This window comes from Ochlerotatus camptorhynchus, unplaced genomic scaffold, assembly GCF_037179485.1.
Source record: "Ochlerotatus camptorhynchus isolate MF236.1 unplaced genomic scaffold, CSIRO-AGI_Acam_v1.1 ptg000503l, whole genome shotgun sequence".
Taxonomy (NCBI): domain Eukaryota; kingdom Metazoa; phylum Arthropoda; class Insecta; order Diptera; family Culicidae; genus Ochlerotatus; species Ochlerotatus camptorhynchus.
This window is the reverse complement of record NW_027040988.1, coordinates 7558994-7582230: the sequence shown is the minus strand read 5'-3', so window position 1 is coordinate 7582230 and position 23237 is coordinate 7558994. Positions and strand designations below refer to the sequence as shown.

Here is a 23237-nt window from a genome sequence, read left to right as displayed (position 1 = left end):
GAACTTTCAAGAGAGTTTCAAGGGAGTTCCGTTGAAAATGCCAAGGTAATGATGGATATATGGATTTTAAGGGAACTCTTAGGAGAGTTTCAAAGAGAACGCTGAAGACAACAACTACATAAAGAATTCCGAGGTAATTTCGAGAAGAATTTCAAGGACATGCTGAAGAAAAATTCCAGGAAGCATTTAAAGGGAATGTTGAAAAATATTCAATGGTGGTTTTGAGGAGTATTCCACAGGGGTTAAAATGATAATTCAACGAAAAATTTCAGAGAACTTCAGAGAAATTTTAAAGAAAATTTCAAGTAAATTCATATAAGGATTTAAAGGATTAGAATAATATTAAAGAAATACTGAAGAGAATTTTAAGATGAAACTGAAAAAAGTTTCAAGTGAATTCTGAGAAGAACTTCAGGAAATACAAAATTCTGAGAAAGTTCCAAAGAAATTTTGGGGAGAGTTCCAAATTCTTGTTTAGAAGACTTGCAATGGAATTGTGAGGAGAATTCCAAAGAATTTCTACCTAGACTTCTAAAGAAACGCATAAGAGAGCTTCACGGTGATTCCGACAAGAATTTCAAGGAAATAAAATACCGAGAATAGCTTCAAAGGATTGCTGAAGAGTATTCCAAGGGAACATGAAATTGGCTTTCAAGGGAGTTCAGAGGAGAATTCCACGGTAATTTCGAGAAGAATTCCAAGGTTAGCATCACAGGAACTCTAAACAGAATCCCAAAGCAACTTTTAGGAGATTTTCAAAGGAATTCCGAGGAGAATTCCAATGTAATTTCGATGAGAATTCCGATGAAGTGCTCAAGAGAAAATCAAGGATGGGAATTAAAGGGAATGCGGAGGAAAATGCCAAGATTATGCTGAGAAGGGTATGATACGAGAATTCATAGAATTAAAAAAAGGGAATTCTGAGGATAATTTTAAAGGAATACTGAGTAAAAATCCAAGGAAATATCGAAGAGAGCTTCAGGGGAATGTCGGAAGAATCGAATTCGCAGCTTGTACCAAAGAATTTTGGGGGGCAGTTTCAAAGAATCTGTGAAAAGAATTCTAAGGCTGTGTCCCAATTTCGGGGTTAAATTGAACTCGTGTTTGAAAGTGACACATGGAAAATTATCGAGCTATCAGAGCGTGTTTACTTCTGACAAACTAGAAATTAGATTTTGTCAACCTTGGCTGAGTTCTGCTCGAAAACCGGTCGATCGATAACACAGAGATTACTCCTAGCTTAAATTTAAGTCGGCAAATAGGACACAGCCAAAGTAGAGTTCCAACAAAATTTAGAGGAGCGCTTCAAGGGAATTCCGCAAAGAATTCCAAGGGACTCCAAAGGGGTTCTAAAGATAATTTTAAGGGAAATTTTACAAGAGTTTCAAGGGGATTCCGGGGAGAATTCCAAGGTGATTCCGAATGTAATTTAAAGAAAATGGTGAAGAGAAGAATTCTAATGGAATACTTAGAACAGTTTCAAAGGGATTCTGAGAAGAGCAAATCTACGCCGAATAGCGAAAAATAAACGAATTTCAGATTTTATCTAGTTCCACGAAACTTTGCATAACTGTTCGCTAAGGATAATAAACCAAGTTTGTGCTTGAATTTGGCCTTTATGACTCACGCTCAATTTTTTAAAATGGCAGTTTCGATATTTTTCACGAAAACAGATCATCTAATCGAAATAACGTCTGATTTTAGACAAAAAAAAAAACAGTTAAAAACTTCAATAGTATTAGTAAGAGAATTTTAAACTTAAGATTGTTTCAAAGCTTATCAAAAATGCTAACTTTTCTGATATTGGCCACCATGAACACTTTTAAATTGACCAAAATCGTAGATAATCATCTTTTAACAAATTTTTCGAATCGAATACTAAGGCATTTTCAGAAGAGTTTTAAATAAATTTTGAGTTTCAAGCGAATTTTGAGGAGCATTCCAAAGAATTTATGAAGCGAGTTCTGAGTAGAGATCCTACAAAATTCAGAACACAGCTTCAAGGGAATTTCAAAAAGAATTCGAAAATAATTGAATTAGAATTAGAATAGCTTCAAAGAAATTTTAAAGCGAGGGAGTTTCAAGGGAATTTTCAGGAAAATTACAAGGTAATTTCGAGAACAATTTAAAGGAAATGCTAACGAGAAGAATTCTACAGAGAATTCCAAAAGTTTCAAGGGAATTCTAAGGAAAATTCCAAGGACATGCTGGAGAGGAGTTTCTGGAAGTGTTCCAAAGAAATGCTGATGAGAACTCCAAGGGGATCAGGAGAATTCCAAGATAATTCTGAGTAGAATTCCAAGGTGAATTCCAAGAGAGTTGGAAGAATTTTAAGCTGAGTGCTGAGCTGCTGAGAATTTTGAAGATATTAAAAGAAATGAGTTCTAGAGTTCGAAGAAGAAAATTATAATAGAAGAATACCAGATAGAATCCCAACATAATTCTAAGGAAAGTCTGGAATGAACTGTGAGAAAAATAATCAGCAAAATTTAAAGAAACTTTGTGAAGAGTTCGAAGAGAATTTTAAAATAATTCTGGCATAGCAAATTTGTCAAGATTTCAGATTTTTCAAGATTTTGAGGGTTGAGACAAATTTTATGACCCGTCTATTTTGATACCTGGTTACGCCCATGTAATTTGTTCCTTTTTGTTTCGATTGCTTATGACGATTTTTTAAAGCCGTGAGTGTCATAGTAAAATGTAATAAATCTAGTTTGAACAACAAAACCGAGTACAGCTATGAAATTCATACCCAGACAACCAGAAGTCGTATACACAGATCTAATCGTACTACAGATAAGTCAAAATCGTATTCGAAATTCATCGCATGATGCGCAACTTTAATCATACAAAATGTAAACACATAACTTATGTATGATTTATCAGTTTTGTATCGTACAAAAGTGCAAATTAATTCGAATTATATCGAAAGACTTGTAAAGCTATGTAAAACCAATTCGTATAAAATGTGCTTGTGGAGGCGATGCACTTTTGTACGAATCACTCATTTTTGTGCATTGTACACACTAAACTTGTCGGTATATTTGTTCGCATATCACAGAAAAAAATAACCTTTGATATACATGCATTTGAGTTGTCTGGGTTATCCAAGAGACACTGCAATTTAAGACACAAAGAAATTGTTTATACAGAAGAAAATGAAGTAAGTGCTATTTGCAAAAGAGAAGAAAAAAAAACGGTGTTATATATTCATATCGTGAGTGCACGCAAAGCTGTATACAAAACGAGTAAAGTGGGAGTGTAAGAGAACATCAAAGCCGTCAACAATCATCAAATCACTTGAATGAAACACTTCAATTTGTACTGTTTGCAAGATCACACGCATCTTTTTTCACTCGAAACTTTACTGAGATATTATGAAGAACGTTAATCAAAAAGGGATGTTTGTGTGATGGAAGGAATGACCCGCTCGATGAGACGGCTCTACCCCGTTTGGCATAATTGTCATTTGGCAAAACTGCTGTTTGGCATAAATACGATAAAAAACTGCTCATGATCAAAAGAATGGTAAACACTACTTAAATTATTGTTATCCCTTTTTATCATGAGCTGTTCTTGTATTTTTTGTTGAAGTACAGCAATATAATTATTTATCGCTATAAGTAGCGGTTTTCCACATTTATGCCAAATGGCCATTATGCCAAACGGCATTATGGCAAACGGGGTAGAACCCGATGAAGCATGGCTTAATGAGTCAAGAAAAAAGAATCACAGAGAGGCTCGAGAATCCTACTGAAAACTGGCCGAATCGAATGGTAAATTTGGTTTTGCCCTGAACTTGAGTAAACTCTCTGTGATTGCCGCTCAGTTCCTTTTTCCTTGCCGCAAAATGATTGTAATTGGAGGGTTAAACAGAGTGGGATGAGCGTGGGACTGGCCTTCACATTCTCAGAGCGCGAGGATAATTACGAGCACGAGCTTATCACAGTTATCAATAAATATATAAAAAAAAAACCGGTTAAACAGAAGGTGTGGTTAACGGAAATCCAAAATTCAAAATTGAAAATGACAAAAAAAAAAGACAGGTAAGAGTGTGAGGGAACACAAAAATCTGGTCGCTGATGTTCGCACTGAACAATGGCAGCAGTTCTGGTGCGCAGTATACCACTTACCCTTTGCTCTGCTTGAATGAGATATCCTCGGTCACGTGCTTTCACGAGATCTATCTTAGTTTGTTCACTTGCAAGATTGAAATGTCCACCAACCGGGTCGATTAGACCGTTGCCGACGGCGGTTAGCAACGGCACAATTACACTATTGTTACTTATGTCACGTACCATTGTTGTTGTTGGGTCAATTAAACCGGATTGAATGGTTTCGTTTAGGGTTTTGGGTTGGTTAGGATGGAACGGGTCCTCGAAAGTACCACGCTCGGCCTTGTACAAACTATAGTCAAGAGCTTCCATAAGACAAATTGCACGCTTCGGAGTAATCAGCAGACCGCTGTCGACTGCCGTCTGGAGAGTTGTCAACTTGGATGTGTTGGTATCCAGCACATTCGACTTATCGGCATCGATCAGTCCCTTGCGGAACGCTTCCGGCAAAGGAAGGAACTTCTTTTTAGCGCCATCTTTCAGTAGGACCGATTCGGGATCGATGTAACCTTGACCGATCGCGTCTTTCAGGTTCAACAGTTCAGTCACTTCGCTTTCCGTCGCACCACCACCAATCGTTGGAGTTTTGTACAAGAACTTACCGGTCGACAGGTCCAGTAGACTAGATTCAACCGCTTGATCGAATGTCAACGGTTCCCGTACGAATACGACTTTGCTACCGTCAAACACGAAGAACGACTGTTTTGGATCAACCGTGGCACGACTTTCCTCGGAAATTATGTTCTCCTGTATTGCTATCCTCAGAGGCACGAACATCCGGTTCTTTGGATGCTTCACCACTGACTTTTCGATTGACAAAATGTCATGTCGCAAAGCATCCTTCAAGCTCATCTCCTTCGGACTTTTGCCTAGCGGTGATTCCTGTAGTAGATTATCTATGCTTTCCTTCCTCTCGAGAATCTTTCCGGTTATCGGTCTTTGAACCGTAACCAGCAAGCCCTTATTGAATGCCACGTCAAAGTTGTACGTTCTATCGCTTTTCCTATCTGTCACCTTACCCTTCTCTACGTCTATGTCATGATCGGCGATTGCCGCTTTAAGCGGCTTGTCCTGCCCTGTTACTGCATCCTTGTAAACCGTAGTCTCAAAGTCTAACAGTCCACTATCTAGAGCTTCCTGCAAATTAATGTGATCACCAGAAATAGGTTCAAGGAACGTTCCGGAATCTTGCCTATACAACTGAAGCTTGATTGCCTTCTCCAAAGACAGCAACTTCTGATTGGTAACAATTAAACCCTTTCGTCTAGCTTCCTGCAAATCGATCCTATTTCCCTTTGGAAGAACATAAACTCCCTCTTGATCATCAATTATCTTGGCACTTATGGCTTCATCCAAACGGACGTACTTGCCTGTGACTGTATTCTTGACAATGGAAGAACCTGTATTCACAATATCTTCCCTACAAGCTTCCTCCAATGTGATCTTTCGGTTTGTGATCGGATGAATGATCTTCCCACTCTTCTTATCGTAGAAGCCCATAGCAAGTGTTTCGTACAACCCAAATCCAGCGCTCTCGATGTCAACGATCAACCCTAAAGCAAGAGCTTCGTTCAAAGGAATGAACACCTCACTTCCCGGTTCTTTGAACACACCTTCTCGTCGATCGATCAGTTTCGCTCGACACGTCTCAAACAAATTCAGCATGATTTCATCCTTCTCATTGAAGTAGCACGGTAACTGGGGATTGATAACAAACTTCCTGGTCGCTTCATGCAAAGTAATTTGACGTCCTGACTTTGGATCGACAATCTTTCCACTCTTATCGTCATAAATGCCCTGATGGATCGCGCGCTGCAAACTTATCGGGGCCTTGCTATCGTACAGCAATCCAATGTCGAAGGCATGCTTCAGCGTAATCTTTTCGCCACTATGCTTAACATTCGAGTTTTGACCATTGATCAAGTCGCTCTCGATGGCATCCACTAAGTCCAAGTCCTTGTAGAAACCGGTAGTAGGATCCTTGATCTGAACTGAATTTGGATCGATCACCTTTTCGGCGATCGCTTGAGCCAATGTCAATTTTTTACCAGTCTTCGGATCCATAAACATACCGCTACTTTCCCTGTAGATACCCTTCACAACAGCCTCACTCAAACTGATTGGCTTCCTCACTTCAACCAATAAACCACGATCAAAGGCTTCCCTGAAATCGATCTTATTACCTGCTTCATCCTGAATGGTACCTCGTTTAACATCTACCGTACCATTCTCAATAGCAAGCTCAAATGGTTGAATCTTACCGGAAACGTTCACAATGGTAGATTCTGGATCCAGCATACCACGCCGTATTGCTCGTTCCGTGGACATTTTCTCCGGAGTTGTAGTACTGCTAAACTGACCGGACTTGGGATCATATAGACCGCGGAATACTGCATCCGGTAAGCTGCATCTTCGCTTAGCTACTACAATGATGCCTCTTTCCAGGGCGTCCATCATACCCATGCTTAAGCCAGATCCAGAATCAACCACCATGCCCGACACGGGATCAACCAGGTCTCCACGGATAGCTTCCGAAAGGCTCACAACGCCTCTACTCTTAGGATCTCTAACGATCAAATCAGTCGTGGAGATCTCACCATCGGCGATTGCCTTTTCTAGCGTGACTCCAGGCGCTCCATCGAAGCGCAATAATCCACTCTGCTGGTCATAGAAGCCCCGTAGCAGAGCATCTGTCAATGAAATTGGTTTCTTATTGCTCAGAATGTAACCCTTCTGATAGGCACGATCGAGCGTCAACTCCGGTCTTGTCAACACACCCCGAACATCATCCAGTAGCCCAGATTCAATGGCTTCCCCACATCTGACGACCTTGTCTTTCTGTTCGTCCCTCACCAATACACTCTCGATTTCTACCAGCTGCGAATCGATCGCGTCCTTCAAAATGTTCTCCTCCCCATTGCCCGGGTTCAAAATCTTACCCGAGCTAGGGTCATAGAATTCTTTGTTCAATACATCGATCAAACTGTGTGTGACCTGTTTCGTTTCCATCATCTTCTTCTCCAAGGCTACGTCCAACGGAAGCAATTGGTCCGTTACCGTATCCTTCATCTTTCCAGATTCACTATCGATGAGCTTCTTATCCAAAGCATCCTGCAAAGGCACCAACACGTTCTCCCTAGTGTCCTTAACATTCGAAATCTTCGGATCAACAATACCCTTATCTACCGATTGTTGTACGTCAACCATTTCTTCGGTGATCGTATCCAAGATCAAACCAGATTCCGGATTGTACAGACCCTTGCGAACGGCTGCCTCTAGGGAAATGGGCTTTCGCTTACCCTCCAACATGAAACCACGGTTGTACGCATCGTTCAAATCAATCTCCTCCTGCGTTTCCCGATTATAGATAACACCCAACTTCAGGTCGATGATTCCACGCTCGATCGCAACACGGAGTGGTACAACGTCTCCGTCGGTTGGATCTCTGACCGAAACTGAATCGTTGTCAATGAATCCAGCGCGTAGGGCCTCTGCAATTGGAACACTTTGGTTGTTTTGCACCAATTCTCCAGTTTGTGGGTTGAACTGACCAGCGTCCAATACTTCAGAAAGCGTAGGTGACTGATCAAGGTTTTCGCTAGACGGTTCTCTCTGGATGATCCAAGCTCGCTTACAACACTCAACAAACTTGACCTTCTTACCGGTTTTATTGTCCAACATGTGTCCCATATTCTTATCAATCAGATGTTTCTGAAGGGCTACATCTAAGGTTTCGTATTGGTCCCGACCGAGATCTTTCACGAACACCGTATTTGGATCAATCAAACCCGAGTTGTAGATCAGATCACGGAAGGACATTTTATCACCGTCATCTGGATTGATGAAACTGCCCGTATCCGGATCGTACACCCCTAGATCGATCAACTTCTGCTTGGTCAACGACTCATCGATGACCAAGCCATCAGGTTCGCCTTCAACGAATGAAACCAACTCCTGGGAAATAACGTCAACAATGTCGTAGATTCTCACATTTCTATCATTAAGGCCCTCTTCAACCGTGTAGGGCATTTCCTTGTCATCTACCAACACGCGACAGATCTTCGGAATGATTTTGCCTTGGGAGATCGCTTCCCCGAGAGGTAACCTTTCGTAAGGCTCATCCTTGATAGGCTGGCGGCGCTCTGGTGTTTTCTCGGCAATATCAAAGGTGACGTGCTTCTCTGGAGTCCTCAGCTTTCCATCGGCATCTTCTTGATCTAGGATACCTCCAATTGTTTTCTCAAGGTCTCGGAACTCCCGCTGACCATCACCGGGTGATCGTTCATTATTCAGGAATGCAGTCGTGGCATCGACAACGGAAGCTGGTTTGCTCTTCTGTTTTGGTTTTTCAAGCTCTTCGGAACGATCTTTCCTCAGAGCATCGACAACTGCTTTTCCTGCTAAGATCGGTGCACCAACTACGGCCATCAGTCCAAGTTTGGCTGCATCCAAAACCTTCTTTCCCGTTTCGCTTCCGGTTGATTCTTTGTTCGTCTTAAGATCTGTTGGACGCTCCGGGGTTTTCTCCCTTTCAAGGTAAGTTGCTGCCTGAGTTTGGACCGGAGCTGTCAATGGTGCTGAATCCTTCGAATCGTCAGTAGTTTTCACAGGACCTGTAGCTACTTCACTAGGTTTCCCTGACTGCGGGTCTTGATCGGGTATAATTTGAGACGTTGAAAGTGACTCAGTTGGTACTGCAGCTTCAATAGGAGAGGAGCTGTTGAGCGTCTCCTCCTTTGGATCAACTGCAGTGGGTACCCGATTAACGTCTGCTACGTTATCTTCTAGTTTTGGCACTTCGTTATCAAATGTAGATTCTACCAGTTTTGGAACCACTGCGGCGGCTTGAGATGTTGGAGAATTATCCTTTGTTAAGGCTTGATCGACACTAGGTTTATTTTCAGTAGCCTCGGTATTCAAAGTACTCGAACCAACCGAAGGCGTTGGCTCCTGCATTGGCCTCTGAACTTCTTCAACATATTGTGGAGATAATTTTGTTTCAGGATCCACAAGACTGCTTTCTGCTGGTAATTCTTTATCTGTTGGAGAAGTTTCGACAACTTCCTGTACCAAAGCTTTATCGTACACGGTAATCAACGTTCTCTGATCATCAGAGGTAGGTTTTTGAGCAATTTCTGAATCTTTTGAGACTGATTCTGGTATAGGTTCTTCAATACTGACTTCTACTACCACCTTCTTAACTGTAATGAGCTCTTCACTAACTGCTTTGGGAGCAACAGGCTCATCTGTTTTTTCCACAGCTAGCGGTTTGATCATGTTGGCATCAGTGCTATCGTTCAGAGTAGCACCGGAGGGTGCCTCATGTTGACCTTCAGAACTAACATTCTTCTCTTCAGCACTGCTGGGTTGTTCAGAACTCATCGGTACATTGCTCACAGTTTTTTCAACAGAATCAGAAGAAACACTGTTCAAAGGTTGCTCGACGTCTAAGGATACTATCTCTGTAATTACTGTTGATGGTTCAGAAACAACTGCTGTAACTTCCGAACTGAATTCTTCAGTAGTTACATCTACGCTGCTTGTAGGAGTTGGTTTAACAGCCTCCGTGTCTTCTTTTACAGGCTTTTTCGAATCAGTTGCTTCATCTATGCTGCTAGTAGGAGCTGGTTGAACGTCCTCCGTGTCTTCTTTGACAGACTTCTTAGAATCTGGCTTAACTACAGAGGAAGTTTCTTCGACTCGCCCTGAGCTCTCCGGTTCAACCTTTAATGGAGCTTCAACCTCAGCTTTCACAGGTTCAGCAGTTCCTACCTGGACTAACGAAGCATCTTCTGGCATCATCGGTACTTCGGTAATAACAACAGAAGACACGGTATTTTCAGTTTTCACAGCAGATGTGGTTTCTTCGCTAAACACAGTGACGATAGGTTCTACCTGCTTCTCAAGCTTAATTTCAGTTTCAGTGTCAACTTTGTCTGGTCCAACACTGGCTATTTTAATTGCAGAGATAGGAGCTTCACTAATATCAACAGAAGACACGGCACCCATTGAAGGTGTACTCTCAACGGTCTTTGTAATAACCTGAATCGTCGTTGAGCTGAATTGTTGGCTTGATGACTCAACTACTGCACCAGTCGTATCAACGACGACAGAACTAGACTTTTCGCTTTCCTTCTTTTCAAACACTTTCTTGACCGCACCGGCGATCGCCATCCCTCCTAAAATGGGCGCTCCAACGACTGCCATCAAACCCATTTTTGCAGCGTCTTTGATGTTCTCTGCAAGTTTACTGTCACCCGCAGAATTGTTAGGTTCTGGTTGACGGCCGTTGTTGATCATAGGATCTTGACGAAGATCTGTCTCAACACTTATTTTATGAACAACTTCCTGTTTCTTAGGGTCAAGCAATGTTCCCTGCTTCGCAATATCAACGCTTGTAACTACTTTATGCACCATTTCTGGTGACCGGTTCAACGCTTCGTCGCTTGCCGTTTTCGTAGCAATAAACCCTCTATCAACAGCGTCCGAAATTGACATCACATCGCCGCTATCTGGATGTCTGAACATTCCCTTGGTCACATCTAGCAGTCCCCTCTGCAGAGCATCGTTAAAGTTTATGTTGACTTCCTTGTTCAAGATTTCGTTCTTCGTTTGTTCCTCATCGTTGATGATTCCTCTGCGTCGAGCATCATCCACTGACATGATCTCACCGGTTGCCGTGTCTTGCACTTCAGTAGCGGAGATCAACGCATAACCGGATTGTATTTCAACTGTTTTTGTTGTGATCGTATGAGAGGATGAAATCGTTTCTTGGATAGAGGTCACAGCCGTATTTGCCTGCATTCCTCGTACCATTTCCGGAAGTGGCTTCACTTCTAGTAACCCGGTTTCGATGGCTTCCTGCAGTGGGATTTCTTCTGAATTTTTGGGATTTGTGAATGACTCTTTATATGTATTGATCAGCTTTTTGTCCAGTGCTTCCTCAATGTCTACAGCGTCTGCATTCGGAGTGTAGGGAATAGCCATCACGAAATCCTTCTTGATTGCGTCATGTACCTTCATACGATTTTTACTGATCGGGTGCATGATCTCTTTGCGATCTACATCCAAAAGTTGACGTTTAACTATCACTGGAAGGGTCATCCCGACGGGAGGGATCTGAGCAGAATAATTTGGCACTACAAACACATTGTTATCGATTGCATCCATCAGTTTAACGTTATGGACGGTACACTTGTCAGCGTCAACAGCGCCCGATTGAATGGCCTGTTCCAAGGGAATTCGTTGGTTACCGTTGATCACTACTTCGGATAAAGGATCAACGATTTCGCAAATGGAAGCTTCCTTTAACGTTAGAAGCTGACCCGATTCAGGGTGGTAGATCTTGGAGCTTTCTACATCCAGTAGACCTTGCTTTTTTAGTTCCGGGATGGATAAAGATTTTGCCAACGGTATAAATATGTTATTCGTTCCGTGACGATCAAGAATTCCTCGACGCATGGCTTCATTGATTGTCAGAATGTGACCTCGCTGAGGATCGACGATCTTGCCTCGGTTACCATCCAAACGGCCAGCGGAGATTGCTCGTTCAAGTGAAAGACCATTATCAAAGAGCTTGGGATTTTCAAGCACCTGAGCAGTTTCCTGATCAAGAATACCCTTTTCGGCAGCGTCCTTCGGACGTAGGACACATTTCCGCATTCGCTGTAGCACTAGAGGTTCTTTACGATCGCCAACAGTAACGATCAAACCCTCGGACGAACGCCGACTGTTGTCTTCAACACTGAGTTTCTTCCTGAGAGCGGCGCGCTCTGGACTGGGAAGTTGGCTCTTGGTGATCAAGCCACGTTCGTAAGCTAACTCAATGGGAATTTCCTCGCCGGTAGTGGGATCAACAATCGTTTTGAGCAAAGCCAGAGCACCTGCGGCGGCTACCAAGGGGGCACCGCAAACGGCTAAGGCACCCATTTGAGCAGCTTCAATCAGACTCATTGGTCGTCCAGAACGATCCTTAATCGAACCTGTTTGAGGATCAAGAACTCCACGGTTTACGGCTTCAGTGATGGTGATCACCTCACCACTATTGGGGTCCTTGACCTTCACAAAGTTGGGATCAATTTTACCGCTCGTGACAGCATGGACGATGTTGTCGGACTTACCCGTATCGGTGAAGATCACGAGGGCTGTTGAAGGGTCATAAATGATACCCGGAGCCAACTGTAAGGGTTCCGGACTGAGGATTTCCGGCGTATTTAGACTTTGAACCTGTACCATTTGGTCATTGGTGGAGGAAACTTCAATAAGATCAGGTTGACCGGGTGTTTTGGTCACCTGGATGGTGCGGTTCACAGCGTCGTCTGTTGAGCGATCTTTGGGTTGCTCGAAAATTATATACTCGCGATCAAGAGCTTCTTTCATGGTAATTTTATCGGCTTTTACTGGCTGGTAGTGGCCGGTACCATCGAGAATCTTTTTGTCGAGAGCACTTTCTAGAGTGACCCTGCGTTGAGGATTCTTCGGATCGGTAACGAATGCCGACTGGCGGTTGATGATCTTCAAATTGATGCATTCTTCAAAGCTTACCAATCGATCCGTCCCGGGGATAATGAATAAGCCGGCAACGGGATCGAATAGTTGCTTGGAGATGGCATCAGCTAGAAGCCAACCATTCGGTGGAAGTTCGATGGTTTGCGTTTCCTTACGTTCCCGAGCCAAGAACTCGGTTGTAATGAGAATATTTTTAGCCTTGCTGGATTTTGCTACACGGGTTTCAAACTGTAATGGAATGGAAGAAGGTTTACTACTAGGAACTTCGCTACCAGTTTCCTGCGCCGGAACAGCTTCCGTGTCTGGCAGGATAAGGCCATGATTTAAAGCTTGTTGTACGGAGTAAACATTACCGGTGGCAGGATCCCGATAGGTGCGAGTGTTTTCATCGATCAACCCCCGGCGGACGGCTTCGGTGAAGGAAAGCAATACGTCCGGTTGGGTTTCCACCTGCTCGCCGGTGTGCGTGATTGTAACATAACGTTTGATCGTTTTCACAACGGTTTCCGTTGTGAGGGTGATGTTCAATAGACTAATCAAGAGTAAGGCGCCTTCTGGTGTAATGAATTTACGTTCTATGGCTGGTTCCAGTGGGAGGACCTTGTTGGTACCATGTTCTAGCAAGAAGCCGGTTTTCGTGTCAATAAGATCGTGGTAGACTAGTTCTAGTAGGGTCAATTCGTGATCCCCTTCGGCGAATACGCCGATTTTTCTGCTGAGCATTTCGTAAACTTCTGGACGGACAAGTCCCTGAGCAACGGCTTCGTGTAGATCAACGAGAACTCCCTTGCCCACATCCAGCTGGAAGCGACCGTCCTTCTTACGGACTACATTTTTCGCGACAGCCGTATTGAGCGAAACGAACTCACCGGAATGTGGATCCTTGAAACCGAAAATAGTGAAAATTGATTTAATGGCAACCGATGAGATGAAACCTCGATCGACTGCCTCTGGAATGGTCATAAGCTCACCGGTCTCCAGCTGACGGAACCGGTTCTCGAACGGAAGAATGCTCTCCTGCTCGAGGGCTTCCTTCAACGTCAGCAGTTCTCCCTTGGTTTTGTAAACACACTTAATGCTATCGCTATCTAACACACCTAAACTAATAGCACCTGGAATATTGACCCGCTCGCGTCTCGTGGGAGAAGCAATTTTCTCCGACTTATCAAACAAATTTAAATCACATACGTCTTTCAATGTCATCGGTTTGCAGATAAGCTGCCGGTTTCGTGCCTCCGCGAATGTCAGTTTCTCCTTCGTCAACGGGTTCATATAACGGCCGGTTTTCGCATTGAGGATGCCCTGATCTAAAGCTTGTGCCACCGTGATTTTGATGTCGTTCTTAGTGTCAACAATCTCCCGCAAATCGGGATTTACCAGATTTTTCGCGATCGCTGAATCTAGTCGGAACGTATCGCCAGTGTTACGATCAGTGACCCAGCCACCATTATCCACTAGGCCCTGGCCGATGGAATCGGTCAGAGAGAGCGTGTGCGGCGCAATCTTGATTGTTTCATTACGAATCAAGTAACCGTACTCGTAGGCATCGGCCAGCGTGATAAGGTCGCCGGTCTCGGTACGGTAGAGACCACTGCTAGTATCGACCAGGCCCTGCTTAATGGCATCGACAATACTTTTTGCTTCTTTTTCGTTATACTTTACAGTGGAGGTGCGCTTGACAGGAGATGACTCGTGGCTGGTCGTTACCTTGATTCGTTTTTCCGTGCTGTCGTAACCGTTTTCCGCCTCGAGAATTTCCTTCTGTATCACCTCCAGCAGGCTCATGGGCCTTCCGTCGCGATCCAGCGCTGCCCCCGGCCTGAGTAAGTTATCCACCAAATCCACATCGATTAGTTGCCTTCGTACCGCTTCCTCCAGACTCAACCGTTCGCCATTCACATTCAACTGACCACTCCGCACATCCAGTATCCTCAACCGAATCGCTTCCCCAACCGTTAGAATGCGTCCACTCACCGGATCGACGATGCCCGGTGTGTTCAGGATGGTATCACCATCCTCGAGCCCGTTGTTCGTCCCGACGGCTTCGTTCGTGCGCGAAATGCGCTTCAAGCTACGGATTTCCGTGAACTGAACGGAGGAAGCATTACCGCTACCGCCACCATTGGGCTGGTGCACATCCGAGTGCAGTTCCACTTTACTCACTTTCTTTGGGGAACCCTCCCGGGAGGAAGCTCCACCGTTACCTGCTGCTGCCGTTGCCGAGTCCATTGCGTCGTAGATCAGCTTGTTGTTGGTGATCTTGGTTATTCTGTGGAAGGGAAAAGAGGTGCTTGGTTTATCTAGGGGAAGACGAATTTTCGTTGGGGGGAATTGAGGTTAATAATTGTAGGAAGGCTGAACACAGATCACCAAGTGATGTTCAATGAACGCGGTATCATTTACACTGTTGAAAAGTACCACGAGTCTTCATAAATTTGAAAATGCCACATATTTCTGGATGACTGCAATATGTAAATCATCATTCCTGTGGTGCAGAGATAATGATGTCTATTTCACTTAAGAACACTTCAAATCACCGACCACTTTCCGTCTCTTGAGAAGGCATCCAATGCATTCGGACATTAAACTGATCATTCTCGCCATATCTTCTCAACTGCCAGTGTGTGTGTATAAATGCATCAAAAGTGGCAATTAATCAGCCTGGATTATCCGACGAAGAGTTTTATCACATAGTAATAGGAAAAGGGTCGAGTACTTACTGCGTTGCCGAGTAGGTGCTGGTATAGACGTCCTCCGTTATTTCCTGGAAATCGTCTCCGTTGCCGTTGCTGCTCACCGGACGGCCGAGATTGAACTCCATCCGATAGGTTCGAAGCGGCTTCTGGAGACTTTCGGCAAAGCGCTGTTGGCGTGATCGTGTGAAATAAAAGTGTGTATGTGGAAAATCAAAAGAAGATAGCAAACCATTAGAACCGGGTAAAAGTGTTATTGGCTTCGTTGGTTGGAGCCGTAAATAATCTTGATTTATGGGGAAATTACCCTGAACTCGTAGGAAAAATCATATTCATAAACGGTCTCCTCGTGTCTCCGCCGGAGACGTCTCTTCTGGGCCATGTTTGTCTGCTGTTTACTGGCGGTTTTCTTTTACCTCCAACCAAGTGACGCGTGCGTGTGAATCACTCAATGCGTTATTATTAGAAAAATTCGTTTCAGTTTCATTTACTGATGAAATTGAAAGTTCTGCTGCATCGCAAGGATCGAACTTTCCCACGCCGACCGGGTGTTTGTATTTTTGTGCAATGGGGTGTAAATTTTACTTTTTCACAACCTTGAAAACTTACGACGCTATCCTGTTCGGTGCATCAAGAAGGAAGGCATTTAGACCAACCTGTTCCCGCATAACGTGTATGGCAATCGACAAAAACGAACGAATGACGGTGCAGGTGGGAAAAACCCCCAAGCGAGCCTCCAAAGAAGTTCGTTTGTTTGATTGCATGTTAAGCGGGAATAAGGTGGCAGAAAAGGGTGCAATTAATATCAATTATATCGTTTCATTCTGTGATTTCTACGTGGTCTTATTCCGTCGGGAGTTCTGTTTCAATTTAATATCGTGTCGTTTCAAGTTATGATTACTATCCTATTTATTTCAATCAGCGGAAAAAAGTACCAAGCGTCTCCCTTTGGTTGATACTTCATCAATTAATCAAAAATCGCGCATGACTACACCTTGAAGCGCTTTCGAAAAATATTCTAAAAATAATCAGCCATTCGATAGCAAAACGGTTTTAGGTAACCATTTCCATGTTAGGATGGTCAAAAAAAATCGATTTTTTTTTCAAAAATGACTTTTTTTTTAAATTTATAACTTTTGAACCACTTAGCCAATTTCAAAGATCAAACTATCAATGAAAGGTAATTAAAAATACTTTTTATGGAAAATATAATGATATACAAAATTGGGATTTTGTATTGAAAAAAAAATGGATTGTATTTGTTTTTTTTTTTATGGTTTTGTATTTTTTTTTTTCGTTTTTGAGTTATATTTTTTTAAGTCATCAAGTTTTGGGTTTTCGCTGTGACTAGACTACCATGTGTCGTGACCATGTTACAATTGCTATAAGTCAATGGAGGCGCATGGTAGTCTAATCGTATAGAATTATTGAGCGAAAACCCAAAACTTGATAACTGCAAAAAATATAACTCAAAAACGATTAAAAACCCCATCACTAACGGTAAGAGACACCACCCTAAAAAGTTCACCAGTGAAAATATAAGAAGTATTGAAGCATGAGATAAGACACAATGTTTTTCATGATTTTCCATGCGATTTTTCTCCTTTTGTTGAAAACATTTTTCAGATTATATTTTTTGATGGATTGCTGAGATAACTTTCTTATCATTTCACTTGTGTAGTTTCGTTCTGTTTACGATGCTTGATTCATGAGTTATGAATTTTAGCAGTACGTGATGTCGTCATATAATCAATGTTTGATTAAAACTGCATCTAAAAACATGCTATGAGAAAACCACTTTTATAATTTTCCTTGATCCGTCAAATGTCAGTGCACCTTCCTTAGTTCTTTACATTTCCTCTGCTGTTATTCTTATCGCAGGGTAATTTTGGTTCCCATCCCCATTTCCACATAATTCGATCAAGCGATTTTTTTGTGAATACCTTATACTTAGAATTTAGCAAAGGCATAGCCATCTTCCATCCAAGCCACTTTTATAACAACTTTCAATGATTCACTCTAACCTGGGTAGAGGGTAATAGCAAAACCAGAGCAAAATAATATCAAATTTTAACTATCAATATCTTATTATGTTATTGGTAGGTTGAGCGCCTATTCTGCTATCAAAGCCTAATTTGCAATTGTAATGATATTTTGGTATCATGAATTTAAGAACTAATGTTGATCTGATAGCAGAATAAGCTGTTAATATGCCATTAAATTTATGAATTTTAACAACATGCCAATAGCTTGATGAGAAATGTGATATTAATTTGATATTCTTCAGATATGGCAACAACTACTACTCAGTTGCTCAGGTATGGTCCACTAGATGTTTTAATATTATTTTTGATATTATACCTATTATATCAATCAAACTGATGGCAATTTTTGGTGTTCTGTTCCACAAATTTATTAGTAAAACTAGCTGTTGATTTGATATTCTCGTATACTTGGGAAGAAGCTCACATTAATCGTCCGTTACAGAAACACAACAATACCAATACGTCTTTTCCATTTGAGCAGCATCACAGTACCAAATTCTCACTGAGTAGTTAATTCTCCGAGTTTGCAGAGACGAACCAGCATTTAAACTAAAAACCTCTTAAATAAAAAATAAAATCTCTGGGCGTGGTAATTTGAAGCATACACAAATTTGTAGATAAATAATTGGAGAACATTAAAATTCTTCGAGCATCCGGGAGTTAAAGGAAGAAGCTGTGAAGCTTTCAGAATTTCTGAGAAGTTTGACGAACTACGGATAGGTTCCGCGAATTTAGGAGATCTTAAAAGTTCTTAAGAGAAGATCAGTGAACTTCAGAGTCTATCGAGAAAACTACGGAAATCAGAGAGCATCGGCGGTATCCAACGAGCTCCAGAGGAGTTACAACCACTTTAGTTGGTGTTCAAGTGATGAGGACGTGACATATCTGAGAGATTCGAGAGATCACCGAGGTTTGAGGGTTTCAAATACCCAAATATTTTCGATCCGAGAGATACAGAAACGTTCTGAAAATATTTAGGGACCTTCGGGGGATTTCATCAAACACTGCGACCATACAAATCAAAGCATTATTTAAAAGATTTCATTGAAACAACACTGTTTCAATCATTGCCAAGAAGTCATTGAGGTTCATAGAGTTTCAGAGCAGTTCTACCCCAACTGCCGAATTGATTTTATTTTTCCCTCTCCAAATTCCATGAAACTTTGCATAATTGTTCACTAGGGGCAATGAACCTAGTTTGTGCCGGAATTCGGCCATTTTGACTATTGTCTAATTTTACGAAATGGCGTATTGGATATTTTTCAATGAATCATAGCACGAAAATGGCCCATCCAATCGAAATGACGTCTGAGACAAGAATTTAGGAAACTGGATCGCCTTTTTAAAATAAAAATGCCCACTGAAAAATCAATCACATATTTAAAAATTCAAATAATAAACTGTTAAAAATTTCAATAGAAAAAAAAACTTGTTTTTAAGATTTTTAAATTTATGTTCATTTGAAATCTTTTCAAAAATGCTAACATTTCTAAAATGGCATTGTCTGTCTGGACTATCTGGCATTGATACTTCACAATAGAACAAAAAATGTAGGCTGAAAAAAAGACTCCAAGATTACATAAAATTGTAAAATTTTGTTTGATAATTTAAACAAATTAGTATACAAAAAACCAGCTTTTAAGAATTTTGAAATTTCTCTTGATTACATGTAATTTTTTTGACAGCTGAGTGGGTCATTGGACCGAATGATAAATCGAACTTGGAAATTAATTTAAATAAAGAGATCCATGAAATAACATTGGAATCTCGAACTGAAAAATATGTCGAAGATTGCATGAGAAAATTTCGAGATTTTGAGACTAGGCCCACATTGTTGAACTTTTCGAGATTTCAGACACCATAAAATTTAAAATATCAAATACGGCGTAATTTTCAATTCTCAGATTTAAAAAAAAATCATCGCTTCGATTAATTTTGGGATATTCTAGGGATGATTATAACTAAATTTTGAGAAGTTCCAGGTTATTTTGAGAAGTATGTCAAGAAAATTCTAAGGAGAAATGAAGCTAAATTCAAATGTAGTGCTCAAGAAACTATTACGGGGATTGTGAGAATAAGTCTAAAGCTATTCAAAGAGAATTTTGAGCAAATTTTAAACAATTCTGAGCGATTCAGGATGATTTAGAATAATTTTTCAAGAGAATTTCGAGAACAATTCTAAGGGAATCGAATTCTCAGAATAATTTGAAAGAAACTCTAAAAGAATCTTTCAAGGGATATTAAGAAGAATTTCAAGAGACAATCTCAGGGAATTCTGAAGTGAATTCCAAGATAATTTTGGGACAATACTTTGGGAAACCTCGGATGAATTCCATGAGCAGGAGAATCCTGAGAATAATTCCTAGATAAGAAAATTCTGAGGTAAACTTTTATAAAATATTCCGAGGAGAATTCCAAGGCAAGGAATGGAGTTCTCAAAGTTAGAAAAGTTACAAAGTCATTAAAACTGCCGGACATGGGAACACTAAACATAACTATCGAAGTTAACCAAAACTGAAGTGTCTTAGGTATGGCCTTTTTCTTTAGGATTCTCACTGCTATCATTTAGAAAAGTGAACAAGGGCTTTTGCTTGACAAATTTATGAAAATCTGGAACAAATCTGGCTTAGATTTCAGATTTAATTTTTGGTATCTCTTTCCATAAGAGAGTTACGAATTTCTAGTTTGAAGATAAATTTAATATGGGAAATGGATGTAATGTCTGCCTAAATGCCCTTAATTTGGGCCCATATATAAATTCAGCAATCGACTTAATTTTCAATAGCGACCAAAAATATCCATTAGTACCGTCCCAAAATATAAATATAGATAAAATTGATAAATAGCAGATTTTTAGCGATGGGCCCAATCTTAGATCCATAGGCCAACATTAGAGGCATTTCCCCTATATCGGACTTTTTATTAATTGAATCCGAAAAAAAGGATAAGGGTGGTGTGTGGTAAGCGTGATTACTTCTCACGCCAGCAGGCCTGAGTTCAATCCCAGTCACGCCTTCCTTCGGAAGGAAAGTAAAGCCGTTGATCCCCAGTTCTTGAGTTGATGGGTCGATAGGTAGGGTCCAAGTGTGGCGTCGGTAGCATTGGTGCTCAGCACGGAAAACAAGATCGACGGAAAACAAATCAAGGAAATTCCTGTTTTTCTCGGTTGTTTTGGATTCCCGGTTCAGTGGTCATCTTGAGCACATCAATTTTTAGTAATAATTTTGAACTTTATTTTCACGCAATGCGAAGGTTTAAGCAATTCGGAGAGGTAAATTCATTTTTTCGTAAATGCTCTTCATTAAAATTTATTTTGGAGTTGGCGAAAAAGTGACGTAAGCTACTTTTAAGTAACCGGGGTAAAATACCAAATTAAAACTAGATCAGGTATCAAAATAGGACATTGAAAACCATAACATCAGAACGCGTTCTTAGGACGGTTTCACATTGTTTGATTACTTTTACATCATTTGATAGTTTTAGAAGCTTATTGACTGTTCCGATTGTCAGGAAATAAGAGAGCAAGGTGCATGAAAATAAGATAGCAGAGGTGCATGATCAAAACAATGATATTTGACGTATTCCTGACGAAACAAGTCGTGCCCATTTTACCCCGCCTGTCTATTTTACCCCCCATCTCCCCTAACGCGAACAAATGCATATAATCGTACTTTTATTCATCAACGGACGAAATTAGCGTCCACTTTATCTTAACAACGAGCTAAATCAATTAATTCCATCGCCCGGTTAGTCACGGCGGATTGTTCCTCAATCAAAAAGCCGCTACAAACTACAACTCCCTCTAATTGGATCACATGTGACACGTGTTTGCCTGCCTGCGCAGTGCGCGACCACTCATTGTTATGATTTCGCTTTGAGAGCAAATTCGATAATAATTGAAATGAGAGAATGAGTACCCAAACACTCGTAAATATAGCAGCTGATTTTCCTGCATCACTCGTGTTTTTTCTCTCTCTCTCTCTCTCCTGCTCTCGGTTTCCTATTTTCGAATGAACCATATGTTTTCCTGTATCCTTTTCGAAGGAAATCTGCATCCTTTTTTCGGAAACAGCCACGTCGCAGCCGATGTCAACCGAATGTGAAAGTCATCGTCACCATACCGAAAACTGCGATCCCATTTTTCAAAACGTAAATGTTTAGCATTTTTTACAACGTTCTTCAAATATAGCATCAAAGCTAGTATGGATCCCGCGATCCAATTTACGACAAATTAAAATGACTATCACTTTCCACGACCTTCAAACATAAATGCTTCTGTTTAACCTTAATTCACCCAACGACGCGATGGTTTTCGCCATCATGGCCAGACGACTGGCTGGTGACGCATGGTAGTTCGTACGAGGTGAGAAATTATCACTTTTTAATTTTCCTGCATACACGGTCGATCAGATCGATTCAATGTCGTCAAAAGTGGATTTACCCTAAATTGAATTGATTTTTTCCGGGCAAAAATGGTGGAAAATGAGGAAAAACTATGAGAATATGAGAAAAATCCAGGAAAATAATAGACTGAGTGAAACCTCTATCGATTTTCCTCATATTCGAACAAAATTTCCTGAAAACAACCGGAAAATTCAAGTCACTTTTACCGAAATTGAGTCGGTCTGATCGTCCGTGTACAGCTACAACACCTTTGAACGGAATCCAAATTGACGTGAAGGACGGCGTCGGTTTTCGTCGTGTGAGTAAAAAGCGCTTGTAAACAGAATTTTAAAAATAATCATTTGTCGGATATGTACGTTATAGGTGTTTGGGGCGGATGACAGCATTTTCCCCCAATTTTCCTCTCTCACAGATGTGCGATTGATCACTTATGTAACCGCGCAAAACGACGAGATGAGTCCGGGCGGATACATTTTCATTTTGGCGGAAAATTTGCGTCCTGTTTTTTAAACGCACCGGGCAAACATTGTATAATCATTTACGATACCAGCGGCGCTAAGGACGGGCGCATCGGGAGATATTTTGACAGCGCAGAGGTCATCCCAAAACGAAATGTTGACTGAAGAACAAAATTATCGATTGTCTCATTTGTAGTACGCTCGAGGTGTTATTTGCGCTGTCGTCTCTCATTGTGAGCAATGTTTGTTTTTTTTTTTCTTAGAAAATGGTAAATATTTTGATTATTGATTGCATAAGTTGGTTGTTCGGTGGAAGTTTTCACCACAGGATGTTCCATTTGAAGTTAACATTTTACTTGAATGTGATATTTTGAAGGCTGGTAGATTAATTCGAGTGTCAAGATGGTAGTTATGCTGTCAATAATGTTCAATGGTTTACTCTATATGAGCAAATATAAATCCTTCAGCTATGTAGAATTTGCTGGTGTTATGTAATATTGCTTTGTGCACAAAATGATTTTCAGAGCATCATACAAAAAGTAAATCGTTCAATTTTTACTCTGGACTCTGTGTGAGTTTTGTGCCTTTAAAAATGTAATAATTTGCAAATGAATCATAACATATACAAAAAAATCATCTCTGTGTAACAACTTTGAAATTGCCGACTAATATTTGCTGCATTGCTGCAAACATGGGGTAATAAGTTCAAACACGAAGCCCTTGTGGAGTCTAACAAGTATGTTTTTAATAATGCTTGGCGTGTACAGTTTTGGTCACGAATTTGATAATAACTTTGCACTCAGATGCAGAAACATGGGTTTTCTTGCAGCATTCGACGGAGAAGAGTTTGAGGTGAAAACATTCAGATTAAGATTAAATTTTTATGGATTGCTAACAACGTTCTTTCTACAATGTTTCGTTCATGAGTTTCGATTTTTCATAATACGTAAATCCGAAAACTTCAACTAAAATTTCCCGGCAAAACTAAGCATCCAGATTTTTTTTAAATTTATG

At 41.0% G+C, this 23237-nt stretch overlaps 1 protein-coding gene across 48 annotated transcripts in view; it reads right to left on the bottom strand.

Moving 5' to 3' along the window:
- shot (dystonin-like protein short stop) overlaps positions 1 to 23237 on the bottom strand; it is a 483119-nt gene that overhangs the window by 63028 nt on the left and 396854 nt on the right. For 41 of the 48 annotated variants that reach the window (XM_065235656.1, XM_065235655.1, XM_065235657.1 and 38 more), the window contains 2 exons: positions 15344 to 15486; positions 14331 to 14892 (listed from right to left, as the gene is read on the bottom strand). The exons of 5 other annotated variants lie outside the window; for them this stretch is intronic. In XM_065235656.1, the coding sequence (XP_065091728.1) occupies positions 14331 to 14892; positions 15344 to 15486 (705 nt within the window). Of the gene's footprint in view, positions 1 to 4133; positions 9180 to 9245; positions 14893 to 15343; positions 15487 to 15623; positions 15935 to 23237 lie in introns of all 48 variants that reach the window. 2 more of the 48 variants (XM_065235669.1, XM_065235668.1) reach the window with 2 other exon arrangements.